Here is a 22407-nt window from a genome sequence, read left to right as displayed (position 1 = left end):
GTCATGTGCTTAGCGACCTCATGACCTCCTTCGAGGTGCAATACGGTGGGCAAGCCGACTTTTTGCAGACCAGATCTTTGAGAAGCACCAGTTTAATAGTCACTTAGCCACTCTATATGCTATCACCCAATGGACATGATCTTTTGTCATTGCAATGCAACGTGCATATAATCAATGTGTTCTCTGGAGGTGAATTATCGTAATGGCCCGTTTGCGATTCGAAGCATTTCTGGCCAGTAGACTCGCGGCAATTGAGAGGTGTTGAGTTAAGGAATGTGGATTAGGAAGCCTACCTGCAGAAAGCAGCTTCCGCGGCGGAACTCCTTGCCGGTTCTGTTCAGAGTATCAGATCAAGTCAGCCACTGGCGACCAATCAAGTCCAATCTCTCATGGGCATTCTCCGCTTCTCCGCAATGCTGCATTTGTTCCCTGACAGAATGCTCGGACTCCCTTACTACGTTGGATTATAAAGCGTGAATGTTTCTATGACTTATAGACAGAAATGAGCAGTTATTCTATCCGCGGTAAGTTACCTTAGCATCCCGCCGAGTATTGCCACGGTCTAGGAATGCTCCCCAAAAAGCTGAGAACACCTTAAGAAGGGGACAACTTTGATTCAATAATAGCCGATTGTGCCGTTGACTCCGTGCTAGAGTTCTGCTGACAATTATCGGTGGCTCCTTCTCACAGCATTGTTAGACAGATCAATTCGACATTTGGCTTGCTGATTGAGACTATAAGCTGTGAGCAGAGAAGAAGATCTTTTGAATTCCGGGATTAATTTGATTTCGTAAGGTAGGGATGACGCATACTTTGGTAATAGGAATGTGAGACGATTCGAACTTGCCAGTGGGATTGGGATTTTGTTACACAGACTTCTTGACTGAATAGATACTGCAGTAGATTGATTCCTCATCGTCGCAATGATAGAAGGAGGTCTACAGCTTAAGATGGAACATGTTCTCGCCTAATGGATGCAGCTCCTACCTCACTTAATGATACTTGTATCTTGAATGTGAATTCCATATCTAACATATTGGACAAGCCGTAAAATACCTGTCGGCACGAACTCCTCGTGGGCGCCGCACGCGATGTGGTCGGCATAAGACGCATGGTGACGAAACGCATTCCACATACGGCTTAGTGCATTGAACTCGGTCCTAAATTTGCTACGTTTGCCCCTAACCGTAACACCGCGTTGGTGTGGAGTACGTAGGATGTGTGCTGGGAATGCAAGTACCCAACCAGTAAAAGGTATGGAGCATAGACAACACTGGACGCACCCAATTATTCTATTGTCGCGTAATCAGCAGCAATTATATTTTAATACATATAAGTCTGCTTGTATTTCTTAGTGTGACATACGCATGTACTGTCTGCTCGGTATGGATTGAAGCGAACGGCCAGATCAGTGGCTAACACGGTTGAGGTAGACAATGACGGCTGCGGTCGGGATCCTCGCTAAGCAACCACCAAATAAAGTGCATAACGCTGACGAGCACGACCTCGGGAAACGCCCGCATGGAGAGCACAAGCAGTCGTCGATGGCTGGTGTTGCAGAGAAGCTGCCTCGGCTATTCGCAACCAGTAGCGAGGAAAGAAACAAGAGCAGCGACGACACTGACTCCATCGGCGATACTGACTCGAGCGGCAAGACCGGATCTCCAGATGCAGAGTGGGAAGCCCCAACCGACGCCAACCACGCCGTGCCAGGAATCCGACGTGTCAGCTCAGATTCGAACGTACCTACCATGGTTAGCAACAGTTCAAAGCCTACTAGCGGCGAGCAGGTCAAGGACACAACGGCAGCAAAACATGATCATCTCATAAGCGTGCCGCAGCAGCGAGCGTTGGTGTTTGCGGAGAATAGTTCGCCAACCGAATCGCGAGATGAAACGCATTCGCCGCACACGCCAGAAAATGGTGCTGGATGGGGAAAAGTGTTTTCAGCAGCGGATGGTTGGCTGGATCGGTTACGAGGTGCAATGGCTGCTGAGGAAGGACAGGCGAGCACTAGCAATCGCAATTCTGTTGTCGAAAAAGCGCAGGAAGACGGAAGAGACATTGCGTCGTCTGACACAACAAGTCCATTTACTCCCAATGCCTCTATACCTCGGCGTGCTACTACATCAGCAATTTCGGATAGCGAAAAGTCGCGCAAGATTGCTCCATCGCTTATGCGGTTTGCGGGATTTCACAATTACGAATCCAGCAATAGGCACGGGTCCACTTTGGACGTTGATGCCGGCGAACAGGAACATCATGGGACCGTAGCTGGTCTCAACCCTCAGCGTTGGAAGGATATTCGATCCACATTGAAATTCATCAACTTCACGAAAAAGAAGAAAGAAGAAGACGTATCGCACGATCACGAAAAGTCAGCGGAACTTATTGCCGAACTGTCCGCCGGCGCCCCAGCGGCAGTTATACTTGCTTCGTCGTTCAAGCGAGATGAAAATGGCCAACGACGACTACCAGTTTTGTTGGAGCAGTTGAATATCAAAATCACGGACTCTACACGTCAAGAGGATCGCCAACATACCATATTCCGGATTGAACTTGAGTATGGATCGGGCCCTACGCGAATGAAATGGGTCGTTCATCGCGATTTCAGGGACTTTTTCACTTTGCATTCCAGATTGCGTATGCTCAATATCCAGAGGAATATTTATTCCTCTACTACTGGAGGTACTATGGGTGTATCTTTCGCCCGCGACATACCGCATTTTCCAAAAGCCGCTATTCCGTACCTTCGAGGAGTACGTGGCCTCATCGATGAGAGTGATGGAGACAAGCTTAGCATACTCAGACGAGGGGGGCTCAACTCTAAGCAGAGTCTTGTCAGTGTTCCAGCAGAAGACAGTCCAATTCCAGCAAGCTCGCCTGGACCAGCTTATTCACGTGGTCAGTCCCATACTCAGTCACAGCAGGCATCGCAGAAGCATTTTAAATTTATTGAGAATCAAAGGCATCAATTAGAAGCCTACCTCAAAAGCTTGATTAAGTTGATGATATTTCAGGGTGAGGCGAATCGTATTTGCAAGTTTCTTGAGTTGTCAGCTATGGGACTGAGATTGTCGATTGAGAAGTCATATCATGGGAAGGAAGGTCTGTTGTCAGTAATTTCTACATCCTCATCTCGCGGTTGGAGAACGCAAGACTTAAGACCAAACCATATTATGTCTATGTTTACACGATACAAGCCAAAATGGGTTTTAGTTCGACATTCATACGTTCTCGTTGTCGACAGTATGTTGAACGTTGTGCCGGTTGATGTATTTATGATTGACGCCGATTTTAAATACTTTTATAAAGCCAGAGGCGCTTTGCATAGGGAAGACAAAAATGAGGCGGAAGGAGAGGAAAACGGTAACAGACAGCAAAAGAGCATCACGCGGTCCGTGCAAGAAAGTGCCAAGCTTCGAGTTACACTAAATTTGGAGAATTCGGAACGCAAAGTGAAGTTGCTGGCTCTTTCGGACAAACAAATGAAGCAGTGGATAGAGAGTATTGAATATATGCAGAGACATACTTTGTGGTCCAAGAGCCATCGCTTTGATAGTTTTGCACCTGTGAGGTATAATGTCTCTGCCCAATGGTTTGTTGACGGAGTAAGTCACGTTATCGGACTAAGTGATCCATTAGTTACTAACAAATTTTATAGCGTGACTATTTCTGGAATGTGAGTCATGCAATCGATATGGCAAAAGACGTCGTATACATCCATGATTGGTGGCTTAGTCCCGAGATTTACCTCCGTCGTCCGGCTCACGGTAATCAGCAATGGCGCCTCGACAGATTACTCAAACGCAAGGCTGAAGAGGGTGTCAAAATCTTTGTTATTCTGTATCGCAATGTCGGAGCTGCTATTCCGATTGACTCACAGTACACCAAGCAGTCCCTTCTCGATCTTCATCGGAATATCTTTGTCGCGCGATCGCCAAACCAATTCCGTCAGAATATTTTGTTCTGGGCGCATCATGAAAAGCTAGTCATAGTTGATCATGTTATTGCATTCATTGGTGGTTTAGATCTGTGCTTTGGTAGATGGGACACTCCACAGCATGTCTTGACAGACAATAAGCCGACTGGGTTCGATCGAGGTAGCAAAGTCGATTTTGGACAGGACACTCAATTGTGGGTTGGGAAGGACTACTCGAATGCACGTGTACAGGATTTCTACGAACTTCACAAGCCTTATGACGACATGTACGATCGTGCAAAAGTTCCTCGTATGCCGTGGCACGATGTGCACATGCAGATTGTTGGTCAACCCGCTCGCGATGCCGCACGTCATTTCGTTCAACGGTGGAACTATCTGATTCGCCAAAAGCGGTCGACCCGACCTGCTCCGGTGCTTCTGCCACCCCCAGACTTCACTGATGCTGAGATCGAGATTATGGGCCACCTGGGTACGTGCGAAGTTCAACTTCTCCGATCAGCTTGCACATGGTCGCTAGGTATGCGGAATGACAAGGTTGAGCATTCGATTCTGAACGCGTATCTCAAAGCGATTGAACAATCAGACCACTTCATCTACATTGAGAATCAATTCTTCATTTCTTCTACTACTGTCGACGGCACAGTGATCGAGAACCAGATCGGGGATGCTCTCGTCGAGCGTATAATGCGTGCACACAAGCACGACGAAAACTGGCGTGCAGTGATTATAATTCCGCTCATGCCAGGTTTTGAAGCAGAAGTAGATCAACAGGATGGTACTTCTGTGCGACTGATTATGCAGTGCCAGTTCAGAACAATTTCGCGGGGTCCAAACAGTATATTTGGGAGATTGCAGCGTGCGGGAATTAATCCGGAGGATTACGTTCAGTTCTTTGCGTTGAGAAAATGGGGCGTCGTGGGACCTAACCGACAGCTTGTCACCGAGCAGCTGTATATTCACGCGAAGGTGGGCGTGACTCGTACTGATCGGTGTATTTCTTCTAATCATCATACAGATTTTGGTTGTGGATGACCGCGTCGCAATCATTGGCTCTGCCAATATTAATGAGCGATCGATGCGTGGCTCCAGAGATTCTGAAGTAGCTGCCTTTGTACGCGATACGGACCAAATTGAGTCGACTATGGGTGGTCAGCCATACATGGTCGGGCGCTTCCCTCACACCTTGCGAGTCCGTTTGATGCGCGAACATCTGGGTATCGACGTCGATGCACTGGATGAACTCGAACGGAAAGCCATGTCGCCTGCAAAGGGCGAGCAGGAAGATATCGCATTTGATCTCAACAGACAAAATATTTGGACGACGCTCGAGAAGCTCCGTGATGCTGGTCCCCGACCGCAGAGCATGGTTCATGACGGGGCAATGACTAATGAAGGGATGTACGAATCGCATGTGGAGGAGCAAAGCGATAGCGACCACATTAGCAGCGATGACAACTCGAGTTTTGTGTCGATGGCGTCTTCTGCTGCTGGGCGGAGTAGTTCGAGGCTTCGTGTGAATGCGACAAACGGAAAGGGCCCAGTTATCGATCCTAATGATGATGAGATCGCGGAGTCCTCGGCTGAGGCGCATAGAAACCATTCGCCCGATTATAGCCCCATGGATACTGGATTGCAGGATCCTGAGAGCCAGCAGCACGAGATTGACAGGGAGTATCACGCCGCCGATCTCGCTGGTTATGGGCCAGATCGTATGCACGAAAGCGGCGAGGCAGAGGCAAAAATGGAAGAAGCCATTCGCCGGCGCATTTATTCCGAGGTAGTAGACGCCAGCGACAGAGAACATACTCGAGAAATATCTTTACCGGCCGGCCATCGACTCAGTAGCACTAATATCATCAAGGAGGCGAACGAGCCGTCCAGTCATATAGATGTCAATATTGAGCCTCCCACTGACGAGCCAGCTGATTTTGAGCGGCGCATGAGGTCGCTTACGTTGGACCCGGCAAAGTCGTATTTGGCAGATACTGAAATGTTGGAGATTTTCGAGACAGAGACAACGACTTTGAAGCGCATTAGTCCGTTTTCATTTGAAGATCCACTCGATGAGAACTTTTATTATGATATATGGCTCGCACATGCGCTCAACAATACTAACATCTACCGTGAAGTCTTCAGATGCCAGCCTGACAACGAAGTGCGTACGTGGAAAGACTACAAGGCCTATGTTGCACATGGCGAGAAGTTCGCCCAGATGCAACGCGGTAGTGTCTTTGGATTTTCTGAAGATCGGGTTGCTCGCAAGCTTGGACCGCAAAGCGGGAGTGGCGCTGGCGGCATTGGAACGACAGCGATTAGTGGTTCATTTCGGGCAGCAGCAGTAGAAGGGGAGCGCATGGTGTCGAATGTTTCGTCCACTTTATCAAAAGCAAACGAGCAGGCTAAGGATCATTTCTCATCCGATTCGACTCGTGGTAATGAAACCATGATGGACAAGCACATTGGATCCGATGAGGACGTGCAAGCCCAGGGAAGTAATGGTACTGGGAGCCGTCGTCGCCGTCGTACAACTGACAGCAGCACCCATCCCGGCACAACCACCCATCCCGGCACAACCACCCATCCTGGCACAACCAGGCGAGCTCGCAGAAAGCGTAGCAGCACCATTGACAATGTTTTGGACAAAGATGCTGCTGAGAATATGTTGAATGAGATTCGTGGGCACTTGATTGTCTTCCCGTCGGACTGGTTGCTCAAGGAAGACGAGGCGTATGCTTTGATTTGAGTTAAGTTCTCATGACATTGGCTAACTATTTGTATAGTGGAAATTGGTTTTACAATATCGACAGAATCCCGCCAATTGAAATCTACGATTAGTTGTTTCAGAGTGATGTTAAGGCAATTGTAATTTTTGTACATAAGGATATTCCTGAAGGTGTCGGAGGGCTACTTCTGCGGTAAACAATTTCATTACCTGTCATTCTCTAAACGTGATGCCACGGTCATCAATAGTCATTCTGAGATATTTGATAACATTGGCCTGAACAAAGCCAATAGAGACTCTAATATTACTTGCCTTGAGCCAATCTGAGTCCGATTCGTCTTTCGCACGGTCGCATTCGTCATGGAGACGTTGCACGACAGAGATTCGTGTTGGAAAGATATAAACGTCAGCTCCCTGCAACATGGGCCACACTGTAGTACTATTTAGCGGCGACGCCGTTGCTGATGGTGGTGAAAACGCAGTGATGCTCACAATGGCAGGTATATCGCCATATCGCGCTGAAATCTGTCGCACGAGCTCGAACGTTCGAGATGTAAGATGCGTCCACGTTCCAGCGACTATGCAAGACCAATAATAGGATCCCAGGCCATCAATCATAATAGCTGCCAATGGCTCACGTAGTTCAGCTGCTGCTTGATTTGCAAATTGATAGAATGTGATGCTATTGGAAGTAAGAGTGAGATTACCGCGTTGGTCGTCGAATTTGGCGAACAATGATGCAGACAGCAATTGTACAATACATTCAATAAACTCATCTTGACTGGATGGTCGGATAACTAAAATGCTTGCTCGCTCGTCAAGAATGTCAAATCGGCCGTCAAGGTCCAATATTACCACCAAGCCACTGAAAAGGGAGCAAAATCCTGAGAGCAGTTGGGTTTTGCCAGAGAAGGGTGGGCCGGCGACAACAGTAATGTTTTGGAGTGGCGAATCAAACGTGTGACGGTAGTCGTCGAAGTATGGAATTGGAATAGGCCGAGGTGGATTAGTCGACTTTTGCGACGATGTGTCGATAAGCTAATAACGTTAACATGCCAAGGTTTCAATCTAATATTTGTCTTACGAGAACACGACGTACATTGCTCAACAGACTATCTTTCTTAACCGACGAAATAACTGCCGACATGTCATCTCATTGTGGCAGCAGGCGTCATATACATATATCAAGTCTCAGCCGTCATGAAGATACGGATCGGATAAAAGGTGAGTCGAACGGGTAATAATGAATGATCGAAGGTAGCAGGAAGCGCGTCGCACATCACATATTGTAATATTGGCAATGCGTCCAAGCGCATCTACTGCGAAAACTTGTTAAGACCACTTTGAGACATTATTTTACAATATCAATATCCTTTATGTCTTTGAACTGGGCAGCGTCATATCTTTCAATCATTGGAGCTATACTGATTTGCTCTAACCCTTTGTGTTCATTCCATACCCTACCGTGAGGAACGCTCAAATGGATGCTCTGCGGACTGTGGAGTCGTCCCCTTCATGCTTCGAACATTTCCGACTGATATGTAAGAAGTTTTTTTGCATTGGATACAAGACGGGCAAAGTCATTGCGATGCCCGACAATATTTCCACTTTATTATGCTTAGGATAGCAAACACTACACTGTCAGTGCATTTTATACTCAGTCTGTTAAAGTTTATTATATAATATATTAATACTTATTGCAACAACATATATAATTACAATACCATGACCGAAATATGTTGTAATATTTCTTCTGAGAATCACACAAGAGAGTTCAGTAATAACGTCATACTCCACTAAGAAGACTTCGTACGCATTGCAGAATCAGGAAATAATTTCTTTATTGTGCGTATTGACAGTAACGGTCTTCCCTTTCTCTTCGAAGGAAGACAATTTCCGGATGTTGCAAGTGTAATTTGGCTGGCACAACTGTCCGTAGAGTGCTTAGCTACACTCCTTATTTTCATCTTTGACTTCACAGTCAAGAATTGCCTGTGGAACGGTCTCAGCGTATTTCTTATTCGTTTACCGTTAACTGGCTTTCTAGTGCAATCATCGATATACAGGCTCTCCATCCCAGGATGAGAACCTGATGCTGCTCCATTCAATCCACGCATTTCATTGATACATGAAGAACTTTGTGTAAGCTTGCTTATTCCGTTGGAATTGGTGCCGAAATTCGATATAAGCTGCATACAACGCACATGTCTCCGCGAGCCAATCGACTCATCTTCCTGACGCTTGATAGAGAGCTTAGTTGAGCACTTCGCGTATAGTTTCTCATTCCTCATGTCAGCTTTTATATCTCTGATACCTTTAGACCCACAATCCCATAAATATGTCAGAAAGTATGTCACAATGCCACTTGTCTGGGGAGCGGCGTGATTTTCAACAAGAAGTTTGTGCATGCACTCTGTTGATGAGGCAATTAGTAAACACGCCAGAGCAATTGACGGCATTAGCCAAAGAGGTGCCAGAAACACAAAAGGATATTCAAACAGAATCATAGTAGTGATGATTGAACAAATGATAACAGTAAAACTGCAAATCCGCGCAAATCAGTGTATGTAGTTGCCTACAATACGGATGTGAACACTTCGGAGCTCGTAGTCTAAAACGTAACGTTCGTTCTGTACCGAGTTTCGGCATTTATGCCCTAATCGCCAACTTATCAGAGTAGACGACGGTCAAAAAGACTTAGAACACGCACGCTTTTGTATCACTACCTACCGCCTTCTGTAGTGTACATATGCTTGCAGATTGATAAGTTCAAGAATCCTGGAATTTATCAGGAGTACACCATGTCTAGCTGTTCCAACAGGAGACGTCGCTAAATTGTGGTCAGTCGTCGGATATTGTGTGCGGAAGGGATTTGGAGCCGATGCCCCGACGTCCGACGCATTTACCCTGAACGCAGAATATTTGAGACCGAGAAAGCGAAGATTTTGTTACATTACCGCAGACGACTGTAATTCGACGACTGTCATTCAAATTGGTGATTTACTAATTGTTGTTATTTACCCAACAAGTGCGCTCGGCAATTACATAATTTCTAACGGTGACTTCTGGTATGTGTTTGTATTTCCAGAGTCCCAGCAGATTCACCTGGCTGAGTCTAGCTCATCGTTTTTGCTGGAATCTAACTTGCCATGTTCTACGCCATAACACGTTTGAACAATTTCGAAAGATATTTATGGCATATATAATTTAGAACGTTTGTCGCTAACGCATTTGTTTGGATAATTAGCTGCACAATCATATCATACAAAAATAGGCGTGCGAATCAGCAATGGCCCCAGCATCACCTGTTCCGGTTATAACATCGGCACCCCCATCACTATGGTCTCGGTTTTCGAAATTTGTTGCAGATAACAAGACACTAATATATACTATTGGTGCCGCTACCTTTGTGGTTGTGTCCGGTGCGGGCGTTTACTACGTTTACTACAAGAAACCATCAGGTCCAACTTCCCCGTCGTCCCTTCCACACGCGACGGTCCCTGAGACCAAGAGTGCCAGCGATAAGAAGAAAGCCAAAAAGGAGAAGAGAAAGCAGAAGAAGGAGAGGGAGAAGCAAGAAGGTGGGTTTGGTTTTTGTTTGTCCTATGCAGGTATTGACAGCTCTCGCAGGTGCAAAAGAATCCAGCGGAGACGAAAAATTAAGCAGCACCGAGACTAAGCCAGTGGCGCAGCCAACCCTTGAAGATGACAAGTCAGACCTTCCAGATATTAGCGGCGAAGCTTTGACTGGTGTTTCGCCGGATGTATGTTGAATTTGTTCAGCATTGCAGATTTGCAGTCTAATCGACGCACATTTAGACCCGAAAAGAATATTCGATACAGTACAAGAATGCTGGAAATGGTGAATTCAAGAAGAAGAATTACGAGAAGGCAATCGAGCTCTATACCAATGCAATCTCATTGAGTCCTGATGCCGTTTTCTACTCGAACAGGGCTGCGTGCTACAGCGCACAGGAGAAGTGGGAGAAAGTGGTTGAGGACGCGACCGCAGCTCTTGAGTTAGAGCCAGAATACCTTAAAGCGCTATCTCGCCGAGGGAATGCCTATGAGAAGCTCCAGCAGTATCCGGATGCAATCGTCGACTATACTGCAGTCTGTATTTTGAGCGGTTCCCCTAACGATCCTCTGAGTGCTTCTATTGACAGACTTTTACAAAAGTGCGGCGAAATAAGAGCTCAGGAACTGCTAAAGACCAAGAAGCGCGCCTTACCATCGATTGCGTTCGTCACGTCATATCTTGATTCTTTTCATGAGCGATCAATTCCGTCTGAAGTCTCCTCAGCCTCTGATGGTTCCGGTAATTACTACTTGAAGTTAGGACTGGAGGCTATGGAAAAGAAGACTGTGGAGTCGTATGAAGAGGCTTACAATGCCTTTACAAAGGCTGTCGAGCTCGACGCCGAGAACATGGCGTTGGCATTGGACCTTCGGGGAACCTTCAAATTTTTGATGGCTGACAACCAGGGTGCTATGGAGGACTTGAATAAGAGCATTGATCTTGCTCCATGTGTTCAATCTTATGTCAAGAGAGCGCTTCTGTTCATGGATCTCTCTGACCCCGTCAAGTGTAATGCCGACTTTGAGTCTGCCATTGCTCTTGACCCTACTTCCCCAGATATTTACTATCATAGAGGTCAGATTCATTTCCTACTCTCGGAGTTTGCTGATGCTGCCAAGGACTATCAGAAGTCTATTGATTTGGACAAGAAGTTTGTATATTCTCACATTCAGTTGGCTGTTACGCAGTACAAGCTTGGATCAACTTCTTCAGCCATGGCAGGGTTCAGGCGGTGCATCAAGAACTTCGACAAGACTCCTGACGTTTTCAACTATTATGGTGAGCTCTTGATGGATCAGCAGCGATATTCGGATGCTATTGAGAAATTCGATCAGGCGTTCGAAATCGAGACGAGCCAAAAAACTAGCGGTATCAATGTTCTGCCATTGATTAACAAAGCCTTCGTTTTGTGGCACTACAAGCAAGGTACTGTTCAGGAGGCCGAGGAGCTCTGCAAGAAGGCGTTATTATGTAAGTCTCCAAGGTGTGCATTTGAATTCGGGCTAATAGTTCAATTAGTGGATCCCCAGAGCGATATCGCTGTCGGTACCCTTGCGCAGTTGGTGCTGTCACAGAATAGAATGAATGATGCCCTAGTCTACTTTGAGAAGCAATTAGAGCTTGCCCGAACTGAGACTGAGATTACACAGGCTGCTACATACATAGAAGGTGAGTCATGAATAGTCAGCCGTTACCAATTGCAGATCAGTTTTTGCTAATGAAACTTAATTCTCAGCTGCCAAGACACAGGCCAAGTTGATTGAGAACTATCCACAATTGAAGGCGCGTCTGGCCGGGATGTCGCAGGGGATGGGCATGTAAGGGCCGACAAAAATATAGGAATGAATTTTATTGCAGATTATTTGGGCATATAACTTGTACGATTTATGTCAAAGTTCTCATTGTGAGATTTATGGATTAGTTTATTGGCTTGTATTGCCATCTTACTGATATGTCATCATTGTATTATTGTGATGTACGAAATCAAATTCACTCCAATCATATATATATTGGATAAATATTTTACTTCTACTTATACATTATTCTAATCGGTAAATACAGTTTTCTTGCCCTCTGAGGGTACAATCGAAACTTTTGCCCGCTGGGAATTTGCAAGCGCCATGCCGGGTGGGATCCTCATTTTGGAAGATTTTGAATTAGCATCAATCTTCTTCCTGTCAATGTGTCGCTTTCGAGCTGGTTCTTCATATGGCTTTTGTTCACTACCCTTCTGCTTCGCCTTCTCTGTTGCATCCAAAAAGAACGATTTGTTCACCGGTTTGGTGCTCTCGTCCTCTTGTGCCTCGTCGTCCTGTTTGACCTTCCATCGGAACGATCTGTCCTCACCAAATTCGACTTTGACTCCTGTTCGCCCTAAGATCTTGATACTTGATCCGAGTATGTTCAATACCCTTTCTGCTTCGTCACTGGAGGCATAATCTATGAATGCAAATCCTTTGCAATTACCTGAATCTTGGAAGGTAGCCATTCGGACGCGAAATGGCTTAATAATTTCAAAGTTTTTTTCTGACTCCTCGCCGTCATCACTACTTATGCGTGATTTAATAGGAATCGCAAACTTCTCCTGGAGATCTGTCTCTTTGGTTTCGAAAGGCAAGTTCCCGACGAACAAAATTTTGGTGGGTGGCTTGCCTGACTTTGTCCTGGTTACAGTACCACCTGGGGAATGAGATCCGTCGAAAACTCGCGCGTCTTTTATTAACACTTTTCGCCCTTCAAATGGAGTCTCTGATAAAGCAATCGCATTAAGCATAGCCGCTTCCCTGTCGAAATCAACATAGGCGAATCTAGATCAAGATAAGCTTCAAAATTAACCAAAATATCTATCTGCCACGCACCCTTTATTTTGACCGCCAGCTTTTTTCGGCAAATGTACTCGTATTATTTCCTCGCTCTTTATGGCACCTGAGCTGCCTTCGCTACTAATAGACTTGCTAACAAAAAATCGTCGAAGATCATCTTTGTTCAAGTTGAAGGACAAATTTCCGATCCAGACGCCATAATCTGACTGTTGCTTCTTCTTAGGTGACTGAGTCTTGTCCTGCGGGTTCTGATTACCGGAAAATTCTTTTAAATCGCTCTCAGCGGTCGCAGTCTTGCTCGTATTGCTTGAATCGTCTTTAGAAGCCGACTTCGAAGAAGATTTTTTCTTGCTGCGTTGCGCTTTCTTGGATAATGGTTCAGGCAAATTCACGTCAATTTCAATTTCCTCGAACTCTGCGTCACGTTTCCGCTTGGACGGTTTCTTTTCTTCGCCAGCAGTCATTTTTGCCAGTGTGCTCGGAAGTAGGTGGCGTCTGTGTTTTATGGCAATATGATTTACTTCGCCGGGTCGTAGCGGCTCACGAACTGAAATCTCTGGCGTAGGGTTGATGACTAAATTGATAGGTAGTCAAAAAAATTTTAGTCGATGGAATGCTAATGTAATATTGTAATTTGTATCTCTTAAAATTGCAAAATTCACAAAAATTCGCTAAAAGTTCCTGTCAAAAAGCTAAGCCGAATAATAATTGGAGTAGGCTAATGCCGTAGGATGGTTTGCACCGGCCGACCTCGTCTTGTCTTACGCGCGGCAGTCAGGGGTGATGAGTTCTTCCGCCGCAGAACTCGGTGTGAATCCAATACAGCCCCAGCCTCCACATCACCACCCAGCTTGTATTCCTTCCCCGATCTAAGGGAAGAATTGTATGATCTCTAGAACTATATAAAACGGATAATTGTGCTCGAAAATAGCTATAATCTGGAAAAACTATCAGTCACTCAAAAGGGTATAGTTTCGGTAAGCTTGGCCGCGAAGTCCAAAAATGTCGTCCCGACGACCTGGTTCGAATCCTTGGTCCCCGATTTAAGCTAGATCTAACACTTTTCTCTACAGTTTCACCGATACCAGAGTATCCACGTCTTCGAACTAGGCGGGCATGTCAGATCTGTCGCCGTCGCAAGGTCAAATGCGATGGTATGACTCCAAGCTGTGGACAATGTAGTGTACGCGGTGCTATGTGCTATTACAAGGATGATGATAAGAGTAACGCAGACATCAATGGGTCCGTCGGATCGAGCCAGTCATCGCCTATGGCAGAGCAGTATAAGCGTCGCAAGACTGAGTCCCCTGTATTGAAAACGTCACCCATAGCACAACAGAGTCCGATCCATAGCACAGTGTACAGTGGTATTACGGCAACTAATCCTAGCCTAGACAGCTTTATCTACTACGGGCCGGCGTCGTCGTTTTCGTTCATTCAGCATATTCACCAGGAGATAAATGCCGGAACCATTGAGATGAACGGCGTGGGTGACGTGCCTGAAGGTATCAAGAAATACGGATTCCGAGACTTGTTTTTAGGATGGAATGTGGAGCGAAACCTGGAAGCCGGGTCATCTGCAGGTACCGTGAAATTTTTGGATCCGGGGACAGCTGCCAAATTTCTGGACAATTTTTCGAAGACAATTGGGTATGTCATGCCGGTCTATTCACAGTCGTACTTGCAGGGCGTGTTGGATTCTATGTACAGTTCAAAAACACTGTCTTTCAAGAGTGAAGCAGGGCTGCTGGGTGTTTTGGCTACTGGAGCTAGTCTTGACGGCGAGAACGATTGGAGTAATTTACTGTACGATCGAGCAGTCGAAATAGTGAAGGCAACTAGCGAAATCATAAGTACTGACCGAGTGAAAGTACTTTTGTTGCTGAGCCATTATCAAGCCATGTCTGGAAATATGAACAGTGCTTATAATCTATCGGGGCAAGGCGTACGTCTAGCATATGCTTGTGGTCTTCATAGGGAGTTTCCATCGCTGTCGCAATATGCCTACGATGCTTCCCGAAGCAGTGAGGATCGACGGGTCACAATATGGTCGTTGTACTCTTTTGAAAGGCGAGTGAGCCGATGGTGAACGGTCTGACACGTCATCTAACGATATCGCAGACTGTTGTCAATTAGTCTCGGGCGTCCATCTGCATTCAATGATAGCGAATTGGATGTTTCCCTCCCAGATAACGATTTTCTACGCTATATGGCTCCGTTGGGCCGAATTAGCATGAAGTCATCGAAACTGATTTACGGCTTACATAATTCATCGGTACTAGCAATCTGGGAGAGTGCTAGAGCCATTGACGAAGAACTGGCCATGTATCAAGCCGATCTGCCTTCAAACTTGAGATTCGAAGATTTCGGAAGACCAGGAGTTGTGCTACACGCAGATGCATTCGTTATCGGCTGCCGTAAGTGTTTCTCGAGAGCTTAGATTATAGCATGTGGGCAGCTAATGTGTCGTAGACTTCTACATATTCAAGACTCTCACTTACAGACCATTCTTGCTGATTGATGGACTTATACGGAAACAAGAAAGACTACAGGCAGAGCAAGGATTAACATCACCGCCCCATTCAGAAGATCGTGCGTTTTTGCCAGATGCATGCCGTCGAGCTGTTGACGCTGGAAGGGGACTCTTACTTCTGTTGGCTCGGTCATATTCGTCGACTCCTATGCTAGCTGTACGTACATACCTCCGATTATTCATTGCAGTTGAGCTAACGTAACTGTAGAAAATGAGGTTTAATTCTATGTTTTTGCAGAATGCGTGTGCGATTCTTCTCTTCGATGTTCTGCGAGATCCATCAAGTAAGGACGAGGTTATGACTAATTTCGACATCATCAATATAGCGTTGGAATGCTATCGACTGATGAAGAAGGACATTGGCGTGGAGAGTGGATTGGCCATGATAGAGCAAGTGCAAGCTCGTGCAAGAGAGGCTTTCGAAGCCGCTAATGTCGAGAAGGCTGCTTTCCTCAATGACAACGTAGAGTCCCAAGTAAGTTTCTTTCCGAGGGAACCGGTTGCTATTAACGACCGACCACCATCACTGCCTCGAGCGCCAGCAGAGGCTACACAGGGCATTAGACATTTTAGTGTGGAGAGTATAGGTTCGCAGGTATCCAAACTTGCCGATGACAGTGTTGTAGAAAATAACACTTCTCTTGACCTTGATAATCTGCAGTTTTGGGATCAATGGTATGAAGGTTTCGATTGGCTTAAATCCGGCTTCATGTTACCCACGGACAATAAACCGGTGGAAACGCTGTGAAGCATATATACGAAATTCGCATGATTAACGATGTACGATAAGTTGGATAGTGTATTTTATGGATTATTCTTCCGTTTATTATTGACTTGTCTATGCCACGATTGTGTCGCGATGGTATTGCCTGAACGTTGGCCTTTGGAAAATTGGTGTGAAGCAACTATGTATTTGCGTATAGGGTCATTTGTATAACTCGTAATTTAGCCCCAGAACAACACCAGACATGTCGATCTGCTTCGACATGTATTCCACAAATTTGGTCAAGTTTCGGCGGCCATGCCATTGTTGAACTTTAGGGTTGGACCTAATGAATTCGGCTTTCACTGCTTCTCTAAATATAGTTCCCCTTACTGAGTGAATAGTAGAATTGATCTCCGGTTAGATTTCTATAATCCGTGTCCGACTACATAGATATACGCTATTAAGATCAGAGCTATGGAGGAGAAGGCTCGAGTAGCTAATGGCAAAAAACGCCTAGGCGTTGGAAGGCGAGATCGATATATTAAAGGTATGAGCAGTTCCCGCATCCTCTGATCTTTTGGTAGTCACTAACAAAGTCGGATAGAACGAAAGGTCGGTGAAGGTACTTATGCCGTTGTATATCTAGGCCGACAATTGTCTACGTCTCGCGTGGTTGCCATAAAGAAAATCAAAGTGGGACAGTTTAAAAATGGACTTGACATGTCCGCTATTCGAGAGATCAAATTTCTCAGTGAACTACGGCATGAGAATGTTATTGAACTTATTGACGTATTTATCTCATCGGGAACTTCTCGAAGTCTTAATTTGGTATTGGAATATTTGTCAGCAGATTTAGAAATGATCATTAAGGATCGATCTGTCGTGTTCACAGCTGCCGATATAAAGTCATGGATGCGAATGACATTTGCCGGTCTCTATCACTGCCATCGCCATAATGTCCTCCATCGAGATCTAAAGCCCAATAACTTGCTGCTTTCTCCGTCCGGGCACTTGAAACTGGCGGATTTTGGCCTAGCGAGGAAACAGCCTGGGCCTTATGATGTCATGACGCCAACGGTCGTAACGAGATGGTATCGTGCACCGGAATTGTTACTTGGCTCCAAGATTTATACTAGGAAGGTCGACGTATGGGCAGTTGGTACTATATTTGCGGAGCTCATGCTTCGGACGCCGTACCTTCCTGGCCAAACGGACCTCGATCAACTCGACCTGACTTTCCGAGCGCTTGGTACTCCGACGGAACAAACGTGGCCCGGCATTTCGTTGTTGCCAGATTTTTTCTACGATACAGCTAAGAGTTCGACAGCAGACACTGGCAAGAAATCTGGGATCTATCCGGCTCCTTCGCGAGATGAAATGAGGATGCGATTTTCTGCTGCTTCGGAGAACGCGCTGGATTTACTATGCAAGATGACAACCCTTGATCCCGCCAAACGAATAGACACTAGAGACGCGTTGGGCTCGGAATACTTCAGAGAACTTCCCAGACCAACTGAGCCTGACTTGCTGCCAAAGTTAAGTAAGAAAGACGATAATGCGAATGAAGTGAAAGTCGGTAGTGATAATACAGGATTTTCGGGCGCGTTGAGAAGAATAGATAAGGATGACGTTAGCAGTGAAGCTGAGAAGGAACGAGAGCGGAGATTGGCAGGCGTTGCGAAGAAGTTATTTTAGTGCTTACGTGGTTTGGAACGAGTCGGCGTTGGATATTTTACGGATTGTGTATTGTGGCTTATGAAACCTGAGTTGTATATAGAATAGCAATGAATTAGTTGGATTGCAAGCTCTTATTGGAGCATCGTCAGCAGGAATGAATATATTAAATTTTGTATTTCTAATTCTGTTATGTAGGTGCCAATACATCACAATAAAATAGCGTTTATATGGCGCCCGTCTCCTTCAACTTGCCAATTAATGCATCGACACTGTCGACCTTGCCTCCACCAGTACGCTTTGAGGGTTCTATTAAAACTGTTAATAATCTGCGCAGGACAGAAGATACATTGATAAACCATACCTGAGAGGGAGAGAATTTCCAGTCGAGAGGAGATATCGACCCCAAGACTTTCTGGAGAGACCTTCTCGGTCTTCTTCTTCTTGGCTTTCATGATATCTTGCAATTTCGTGTATCTGGGAGTATTGAGTCGTAAATCAGTGGTAATGACAAGCGGTAAAGGAGCAGACAGAGTCTCTGTACCTCCATCGACCTCTCTTGATACGGTAACGACACCACTGGCTTCGTCAACGGTAACTTTGCTGGCATTAGTAGCTTGGGACCAGTTCAACAGTCCTGCGAGCATCTGACCGGTCTGGTTGCTGTCGTCATCGATCGCCTGCTTACCCATAATCACGAGATTGGCATTGGACTTCTTGACAAAGGCTCTGAGCAGCTTGGCAACAGCCAATGGTTCAAGCTCTAGTGACTTGGAGTCGTCTATTGCCGGGATCTCTATTAAGGTGGCCTTGTCGGCACCTAGCGCCAATCCCGCACGAAGCGTGTCTTGTGCTTTTGCGCTCCCTGCAGATACCAGAGTGATTGATTCAACGAGATCCTTGCTTGATTCACGAAGTCGAACGGCTTCCTCGACCTAAGAAGCCGCAGTCAGTATATACGACGATTTAGTTTTAGACTGCGGATCGTCGGCACGTACGGCAATCTCACAGAACGGGTTCAAACTGAACTTTACGCCGTTAGTCTCGATGGCGTTCTTGCTCGCGTTGATTCGCGGCTTGATGGCAAAGTCGATGACTCGCTTGACAGGGACGACGATGTTGAGACGTGGAGGCATTACGACGACCTGCGGTTTGTATGAATGGCGATAGTGGAGTTGCACATTAACTAGTTGTCGGTCACGATGAGGTTGCTCTCGTCAAGAAACCGTTTGCCGAACAGAGTTTTGTCGTGGCGTCCAACTCCGACTTTCTCAACCAAAGGCTTCCGGATGTGCACGTGCATACCATTCGATTTAGTGTTCTCTTCAACATCACATAGCAACAAATGGAAAAGAATCCAACTGAAGATGAAATCGTACAGTTTGTGCTGGCTATCAAGAAATCCGAGCCTGAACTAGGAATTGCGAAACTCCACGCAAAGATCAAAAGTGAGGAGCCAACATGGGTACTGTCAGTCAACAGATTGAAGTCAATTCTACGGTCCCATTCGCTGATACACATTTCATCGACGGCTACCTCGAACGATAACGATGTATCTATTGCGGACGAGTTTCGTAATCGCTTATATGTCTCGCAGACTGTTTCAAGTCCCATCGAAAATCTGAGCTTGCCACCTGCAATAGAAGTTTTCAACTCACAGTCACGAGGCAAAGGTCTTCAGGTCACTTCTAAATTGCCAAAAACCGAATCGATCCCGGAAGGCACAGTGCTATGGACTGAACAGGCCCTCGTCCTGATTCCTCCAATCTCACTGGTCGGCTTAATACCAACAGGAAAAGCATGCGCGTACTGCGCCAGGCCGTTAGTGTCTATGTCCTCATTGATAGCGTCATGCTCGACTTGCAGCGGCAGATGGTGCTCCAGTCGATGTCGAAAAATGGATAAACTGCATAAATATATAAGGCACGGAAAGTACACATCAGAATGGAGCGCTATTGAACAGTTTGCGGTTGAAAATGAATGGAGCGGGTTCTATCAATATGCGTACACGCTGGCCGCCGCGACTTTCGATGACCAGGACGAGGACCCGTCCTCGAAACATACTGTCAGGGAGGGTGTTGACGGTTTGGCAAAGGTCAGACAGGACATCCGCCAGAAAGCTGATCCTCAGTATGAGAAGTTATTCGTTGGCGAACAATTGGACATTTTGTGGCAAGAGGGTTATAAAGTGCTCTGCAAATTCTTCTCTCACCTGTCGACACCATCATACGAAGAGTATCTCTCCGGTATCGGAATGGTCAATATAAACAATCTCGACGGGAGCATATACCTGCTGCAATCCCATCTCAACCACAGTTGTGAGCCCAACGTCGACGTTAAAATAGTCGGGCGAACTGCAGGTGTGAAGATTACCGCAAACCGCCAGTTACGTCCCGGCGAGGAGTTGACAACTACGTATGTAGACTTAAAGAAAGATGTAACGTTTCGAAGACAAAAGTTACTGGAAGGCTGGGGCTTCTGGTGTACTTGCGCACGATGTATGCTTGAACAACACCGGAAGTTAGACGACAGTCCAACGGAGCCAAGCTCAAAGGATAATGTATTTACGAAGCCAGCCGCTGATGCAGACGGTCCTAAGAAGAAAAAGAAGACGAAAGGCAAAAGTAAGAAAAAGATTTCGGATTCGGTTAGAGTGCGAAAGAAATCAGTGACATTTGATGACAACGTTGTACAAATTGAGATATGAGGACATTTGTGCCGACCTATTGTCATAGCTTGATTAATTTTAAGAACCCTAACGGATCACTTACTACTCTTTATCAATAATATACACCCTCCTAATAAGTATAGTACAAAGAAAGTCATTTGGACACACCAGAGCTCCGTACTCACCAACACCCAAACAGAAGTCAAGCATCATCAGACTATCTGCATCTATTATTGTAGTTTCCTCAATCGTTCCCTTACAACGTCCTCAGGAGCCTCGCAATAATACAAAGAAGGCTTAGCATTTGTCTTCTTGAATAGGTCACTCAATGTCTTCACTTTGACATTGGCCATGTTTGCGGTGCCAGAATCTGATTGACTATGTCAGAGTAACGAGCAAAGCAAAGAAAACTTCATTAGCGCGTACCTGCAATTCTCGTACTTCGCGTAGTATCCACCCACGGTGAATGTCTTGGATTAAGTCTGTCTCTGAATGAAGGACCATTGTTTGTTGGCTTCGTACCTGCTTCGATGAGTTTTATTTCGTCCGTATCCACACCGTTAATTAAGCCATCGCCAAAAGCAACCTCCCATTTCCGCAATCTACCTTGATCACCTTCTTCAAATGCTATCCATTCGTCGACTTTAGAATCTGGAATGTACTCAGCTATTAGTTTCTTCCGCCCCTTCTCGTCTAGCGGAAAAGTCTGCCCGTAGATGTCTTCCCTCACTTTAGTGGCCGCTTCCACCGACTCGAAGATAGCGTAGCAATGTGTCCGAATACTATCAATCCAAAACTTAACTAGTTTGGATCCAGCCAAGGTCTCCAGATGTGTTTTCAGTGAAGGAATGTTTAAAGGTCTGGAGAAATTCTGCATATAAACAGACTTTGTAGGGCGATATTTCTCCATCGGCGTATTCGGATTGCGGTCCACAGTCACTAATTTCTCATCCACCTTTATTGCTGGCTCGGCTGTTCCACTAGGTTCTGGTTCTCGTTCAGCGATTTGCTGATCGTGGCGAGACCCATTCTTTATACGTTTAGGAGACGAGTCTTCAATTTCAGTGTCAAATGATGCCTTTCTCTTCGTTACCGTCGATGACTCCAATATTTCCGTAGGATTTGATTCTTCTGCAATAATCGAATCCTGCTTGATCTCAGCTTCTGCTGGCTGCTCCGGAGTCTCGTTTACTGGTGCAGACTCGTCAGTTAACAACGTCTGTTCTAGCACCTCTTCGTCTTTTGCAGGCTCTCCAAGCTCAGGCTTTAGCTCCAACTCCGGCACCTTATCTAAATCCGCTGCTTTTGTGACAGTGGCTTCGGGCTCCGAATCGGTGATCTGTGCGGAAGCTTGCTCTCCTTTCGCGGATTCAGAAGAAGGCCCTCGTGGCTCAATTTCGCTGGTGTCTAACACAGGCACGCCTTCTGCTGCCTGCTCCGTCGCTTTGGCCTGTTCCTCAGTAGACTCATTTGACTCTACTGCGCTAACCGCATCTGCCTCAGTCAGACGATGAATGAGATCCTTTTTTAAACCACCTGTCGAGAGTCCCCGATTTTTCAACTCCTCCTTCAACTCCACCACCTTAAGCTTCGAATAATCCATATCGTAAATATACCTTCCGAAGTCGCAATCAATTGAGGCAATACGTTCAGTCGAATACGTTCACGCAAAAAGTTGCACTTATGAATTCAGGTCAACAAATGAGGCAGCTTATTGTTGTGAGTTCCTCGAGACTTGCTGATCAACGCGTGCTAAAGT

At 45.9% G+C, this 22407-nt stretch overlaps 10 protein-coding genes across 10 annotated transcripts; 5 read left to right on the top strand and 5 right to left on the bottom strand.

Annotated features, from left to right (window-relative positions):
• Window positions 1-1247: 1247 nt before the first annotated feature.
• V1508DRAFT_368591 (uncharacterized protein) lies at window positions 1248-6985 on the top strand. Its single transcript, XM_066937412.1, has 5 exons — window positions 1248-1383; window positions 1434-3611; window positions 3665-4909; window positions 4959-6670; window positions 6724-6985. The coding sequence occupies exons 2-5, from the start codon at window positions 1437-1439 to the stop codon at window positions 6776-6778; spliced, it is 5187 nt and encodes a 1728-aa protein (XP_066796640.1). The 5' UTR covers window positions 1248-1383; window positions 1434-1436; the 3' UTR covers window positions 6779-6985.
• V1508DRAFT_414826 (uncharacterized protein) lies at window positions 6781-8218 on the bottom strand. Its single transcript, XM_066939988.1, has 2 exons — window positions 7765-8218; window positions 6781-7703 (listed from the first exon to the last, which is right to left on the bottom strand). The coding sequence occupies exons 1-2, from the start codon at window positions 7810-7812 to the stop codon at window positions 6879-6881; spliced, it is 873 nt and encodes a 290-aa protein (XP_066796639.1). The 5' UTR covers window positions 7813-8218; the 3' UTR covers window positions 6781-6878.
• Window positions 8219-8330: 112 nt separating this feature from the next.
• Window positions 8331-9528, bottom strand: V1508DRAFT_414824 (uncharacterized protein). The gene has a single exon (XM_066939987.1). The coding sequence runs from the start codon at window positions 9170-9172 to the stop codon at window positions 8462-8464; it is 711 nt and encodes a 236-aa protein (XP_066796638.1). The 5' UTR covers window positions 9173-9528; the 3' UTR covers window positions 8331-8461.
• On the top strand, window positions 9475-12178 carry V1508DRAFT_69570 (uncharacterized protein). Its single transcript, XM_066943018.1, has 6 exons — window positions 9475-9733; window positions 9913-10246; window positions 10296-10429; window positions 10485-11715; window positions 11764-11913; window positions 11981-12178. Exons 2-6 carry the CDS (start codon window positions 9955-9957, stop codon window positions 12064-12066), a joined length of 1893 nt encoding a protein of 630 aa, XP_066796637.1. The 5' UTR covers window positions 9475-9733; window positions 9913-9954; the 3' UTR covers window positions 12067-12178.
• Window positions 12179-12198: 20 nt separating this feature from the next.
• On the bottom strand, window positions 12199-13786 carry V1508DRAFT_414820 (uncharacterized protein). The gene is made up of 2 exons (XM_066939986.1): window positions 13104-13786; window positions 12199-13052 (listed from the first exon to the last, which is right to left on the bottom strand). Exons 1-2 carry the CDS (start codon window positions 13529-13531, stop codon window positions 12290-12292), a joined length of 1191 nt encoding a protein of 396 aa, XP_066796636.1. The 5' UTR covers window positions 13532-13786; the 3' UTR covers window positions 12199-12289.
• Window positions 13787-13868: 82 nt separating this feature from the next.
• On the top strand, window positions 13869-16675 carry V1508DRAFT_414815 (fungal-specific transcription factor domain-containing protein). The gene is made up of 4 exons (XM_066939985.1): window positions 13869-15137; window positions 15189-15484; window positions 15540-15757; window positions 15809-16675. The coding sequence occupies exons 1-4, from the start codon at window positions 14224-14226 to the stop codon at window positions 16346-16348; spliced, it is 1968 nt and encodes a 655-aa protein (XP_066796635.1). The 5' UTR covers window positions 13869-14223; the 3' UTR covers window positions 16349-16675.
• Window positions 16676-18214, top strand: V1508DRAFT_414813 (kinase-like domain-containing protein). The gene is made up of 2 exons (XM_066939984.1): window positions 16676-16853; window positions 16911-18214. The coding sequence occupies exons 1-2, from the start codon at window positions 16781-16783 to the stop codon at window positions 17999-18001; spliced, it is 1164 nt and encodes a 387-aa protein (XP_066796634.1). The 5' UTR covers window positions 16676-16780; the 3' UTR covers window positions 18002-18214.
• On the bottom strand, window positions 18129-19203 carry V1508DRAFT_414812 (uncharacterized protein). The gene is made up of 3 exons (XM_066939983.1): window positions 18979-19203; window positions 18345-18915; window positions 18129-18289 (listed from the first exon to the last, which is right to left on the bottom strand). The coding sequence occupies exons 1-3, from the start codon at window positions 19114-19116 to the stop codon at window positions 18207-18209; spliced, it is 792 nt and encodes a 263-aa protein (XP_066796633.1). The 5' UTR covers window positions 19117-19203; the 3' UTR covers window positions 18129-18206.
• On the top strand, window positions 19183-20754 carry V1508DRAFT_414810 (uncharacterized protein). Its single transcript, XM_066939982.1, has one exon. It carries the CDS (start codon window positions 19326-19328, stop codon window positions 20685-20687), a length of 1362 nt encoding a protein of 453 aa, XP_066796632.1. The 5' UTR covers window positions 19183-19325; the 3' UTR covers window positions 20688-20754.
• On the bottom strand, window positions 20552-22368 carry V1508DRAFT_384351 (uncharacterized protein). Its single transcript, XM_066937767.1, has 2 exons — window positions 21075-22368; window positions 20552-21018 (listed from the first exon to the last, which is right to left on the bottom strand). The coding sequence occupies exons 1-2, from the start codon at window positions 22249-22251 to the stop codon at window positions 20879-20881; spliced, it is 1317 nt and encodes a 438-aa protein (XP_066796631.1). The 5' UTR covers window positions 22252-22368; the 3' UTR covers window positions 20552-20878.
• Window positions 22369-22407: the final 39 nt, after the last annotated feature.

This window comes from Lipomyces doorenjongii (assembly GCF_038497915.1).
Source record: "Lipomyces doorenjongii strain NRRL Y-27504 unplaced genomic scaffold V1508scaffold_16, whole genome shotgun sequence".
NCBI classification, from domain to species: domain Eukaryota; kingdom Fungi; phylum Ascomycota; class Lipomycetes; order Lipomycetales; family Lipomycetaceae; genus Lipomyces; species Lipomyces doorenjongii.
Note: the sequence above shows the minus strand (reverse complement) of the source record. Positions and strands in the feature narration are given on the sequence as shown.

Bases quoted from the DNA above. Each gene is read 5' to 3' on its own strand.
- V1508DRAFT_368591 (XM_066937412.1), top strand. From the start codon at position 1,437: ATGACGGCTGCGGTCGGGATCCTCGCTAAGCAACCACCAAATAAAGTG. The intron at 3,612-3,664 runs GTAAGTCACGTT...CAAATTTTATAG, and splicing joins CCCAATGGTTTGTTGACGGA to CGTGACTATTTCTGGAATGT. The intron at 6,671-6,723 runs GTATGCTTTGAT...CTATTTGTATAG, and splicing joins TTGCTCAAGGAAGACGAGGC to TGGAAATTGGTTTTACAATA.
- V1508DRAFT_384351 (XM_066937767.1), bottom strand. From the start codon at position 22,251: ATGGATTATTCGAAGCTTAAGGTGGTGGAGTTGAAGGAGGAGTTGAAA. The intron at 21,019-21,074 runs GTACGCGCTAAT...ATAGTCAATCAG, and splicing joins GCGAAGTACGAGAATTGCAG to ATTCTGGCACCGCAAACATG.
- V1508DRAFT_414812 (XM_066939983.1), bottom strand. From the start codon at position 19,116: ATGCCTCCACGTCTCAACATCGTCGTCCCTGTCAAGCGAGTCATCGAC. The intron at 18,916-18,978 runs GTACGTGCCGAC...GCGGCTTCTTAG, and splicing joins ACCCGTTCTGTGAGATTGCC to GTCGAGGAAGCCGTTCGACT. The intron at 18,290-18,344 runs GTATGGTTTATC...CAGTTTTAATAG, and splicing joins GGAAATTCTCTCCCTCTCAG to AACCCTCAAAGCGTACTGGT.
- V1508DRAFT_414813 (XM_066939984.1), top strand. From the start codon at position 16,781: ATGGAGGAGAAGGCTCGAGTAGCTAATGGCAAAAAACGCCTAGGCGTT. The intron at 16,854-16,910 runs GTATGAGCAGTT...AAAGTCGGATAG, and splicing joins GCGAGATCGATATATTAAAG to AACGAAAGGTCGGTGAAGGT.
- V1508DRAFT_414815 (XM_066939985.1), top strand. From the start codon at position 14,224: ATGACTCCAAGCTGTGGACAATGTAGTGTACGCGGTGCTATGTGCTAT. The intron at 15,138-15,188 runs GCGAGTGAGCCG...ACGATATCGCAG, and splicing joins TCGTTGTACTCTTTTGAAAG to ACTGTTGTCAATTAGTCTCG. The intron at 15,758-15,808 runs GTACGTACATAC...ACGTAACTGTAG, and splicing joins CGTCGACTCCTATGCTAGCT to AAAATGAGGTTTAATTCTAT.
- V1508DRAFT_414820 (XM_066939986.1), bottom strand. From the start codon at position 13,531: ATGACTGCTGGCGAAGAAAAGAAACCGTCCAAGCGGAAACGTGACGCA. The intron at 13,053-13,103 runs GTGCGTGGCAGA...ATCTTGATCTAG, and splicing joins GCTGGCGGTCAAAATAAAGG to ATTCGCCTATGTTGATTTCG.
- V1508DRAFT_414826 (XM_066939988.1), bottom strand. From the start codon at position 7,812: ATGTCGGCAGTTATTTCGTCGGTTAAGAAAGATAGTCTGTTGAGCAAT. The intron at 7,704-7,764 runs GTACGTCGTGTT...TAACGTTATTAG, and splicing joins AAGATAGTCTGTTGAGCAAT to CTTATCGACACATCGTCGCA.
- V1508DRAFT_414824 (XM_066939987.1), bottom strand. From the start codon at position 9,172: ATGATTCTGTTTGAATATCCTTTTGTGTTTCTGGCACCTCTTTGGCTA.
- V1508DRAFT_69570 (XM_066943018.1), top strand. From the start codon at position 9,955: ATGGCCCCAGCATCACCTGTTCCGGTTATAACATCGGCACCCCCATCA. The intron at 10,430-10,484 runs GTATGTTGAATT...ACGCACATTTAG, and splicing joins TGACTGGTGTTTCGCCGGAT to ACCCGAAAAGAATATTCGAT. The intron at 11,914-11,980 runs GTGAGTCATGAA...CTTAATTCTCAG, and splicing joins GGCTGCTACATACATAGAAG to CTGCCAAGACACAGGCCAAG.
- V1508DRAFT_414810 (XM_066939982.1), top strand. From the start codon at position 19,326: ATGGAAAAGAATCCAACTGAAGATGAAATCGTACAGTTTGTGCTGGCT.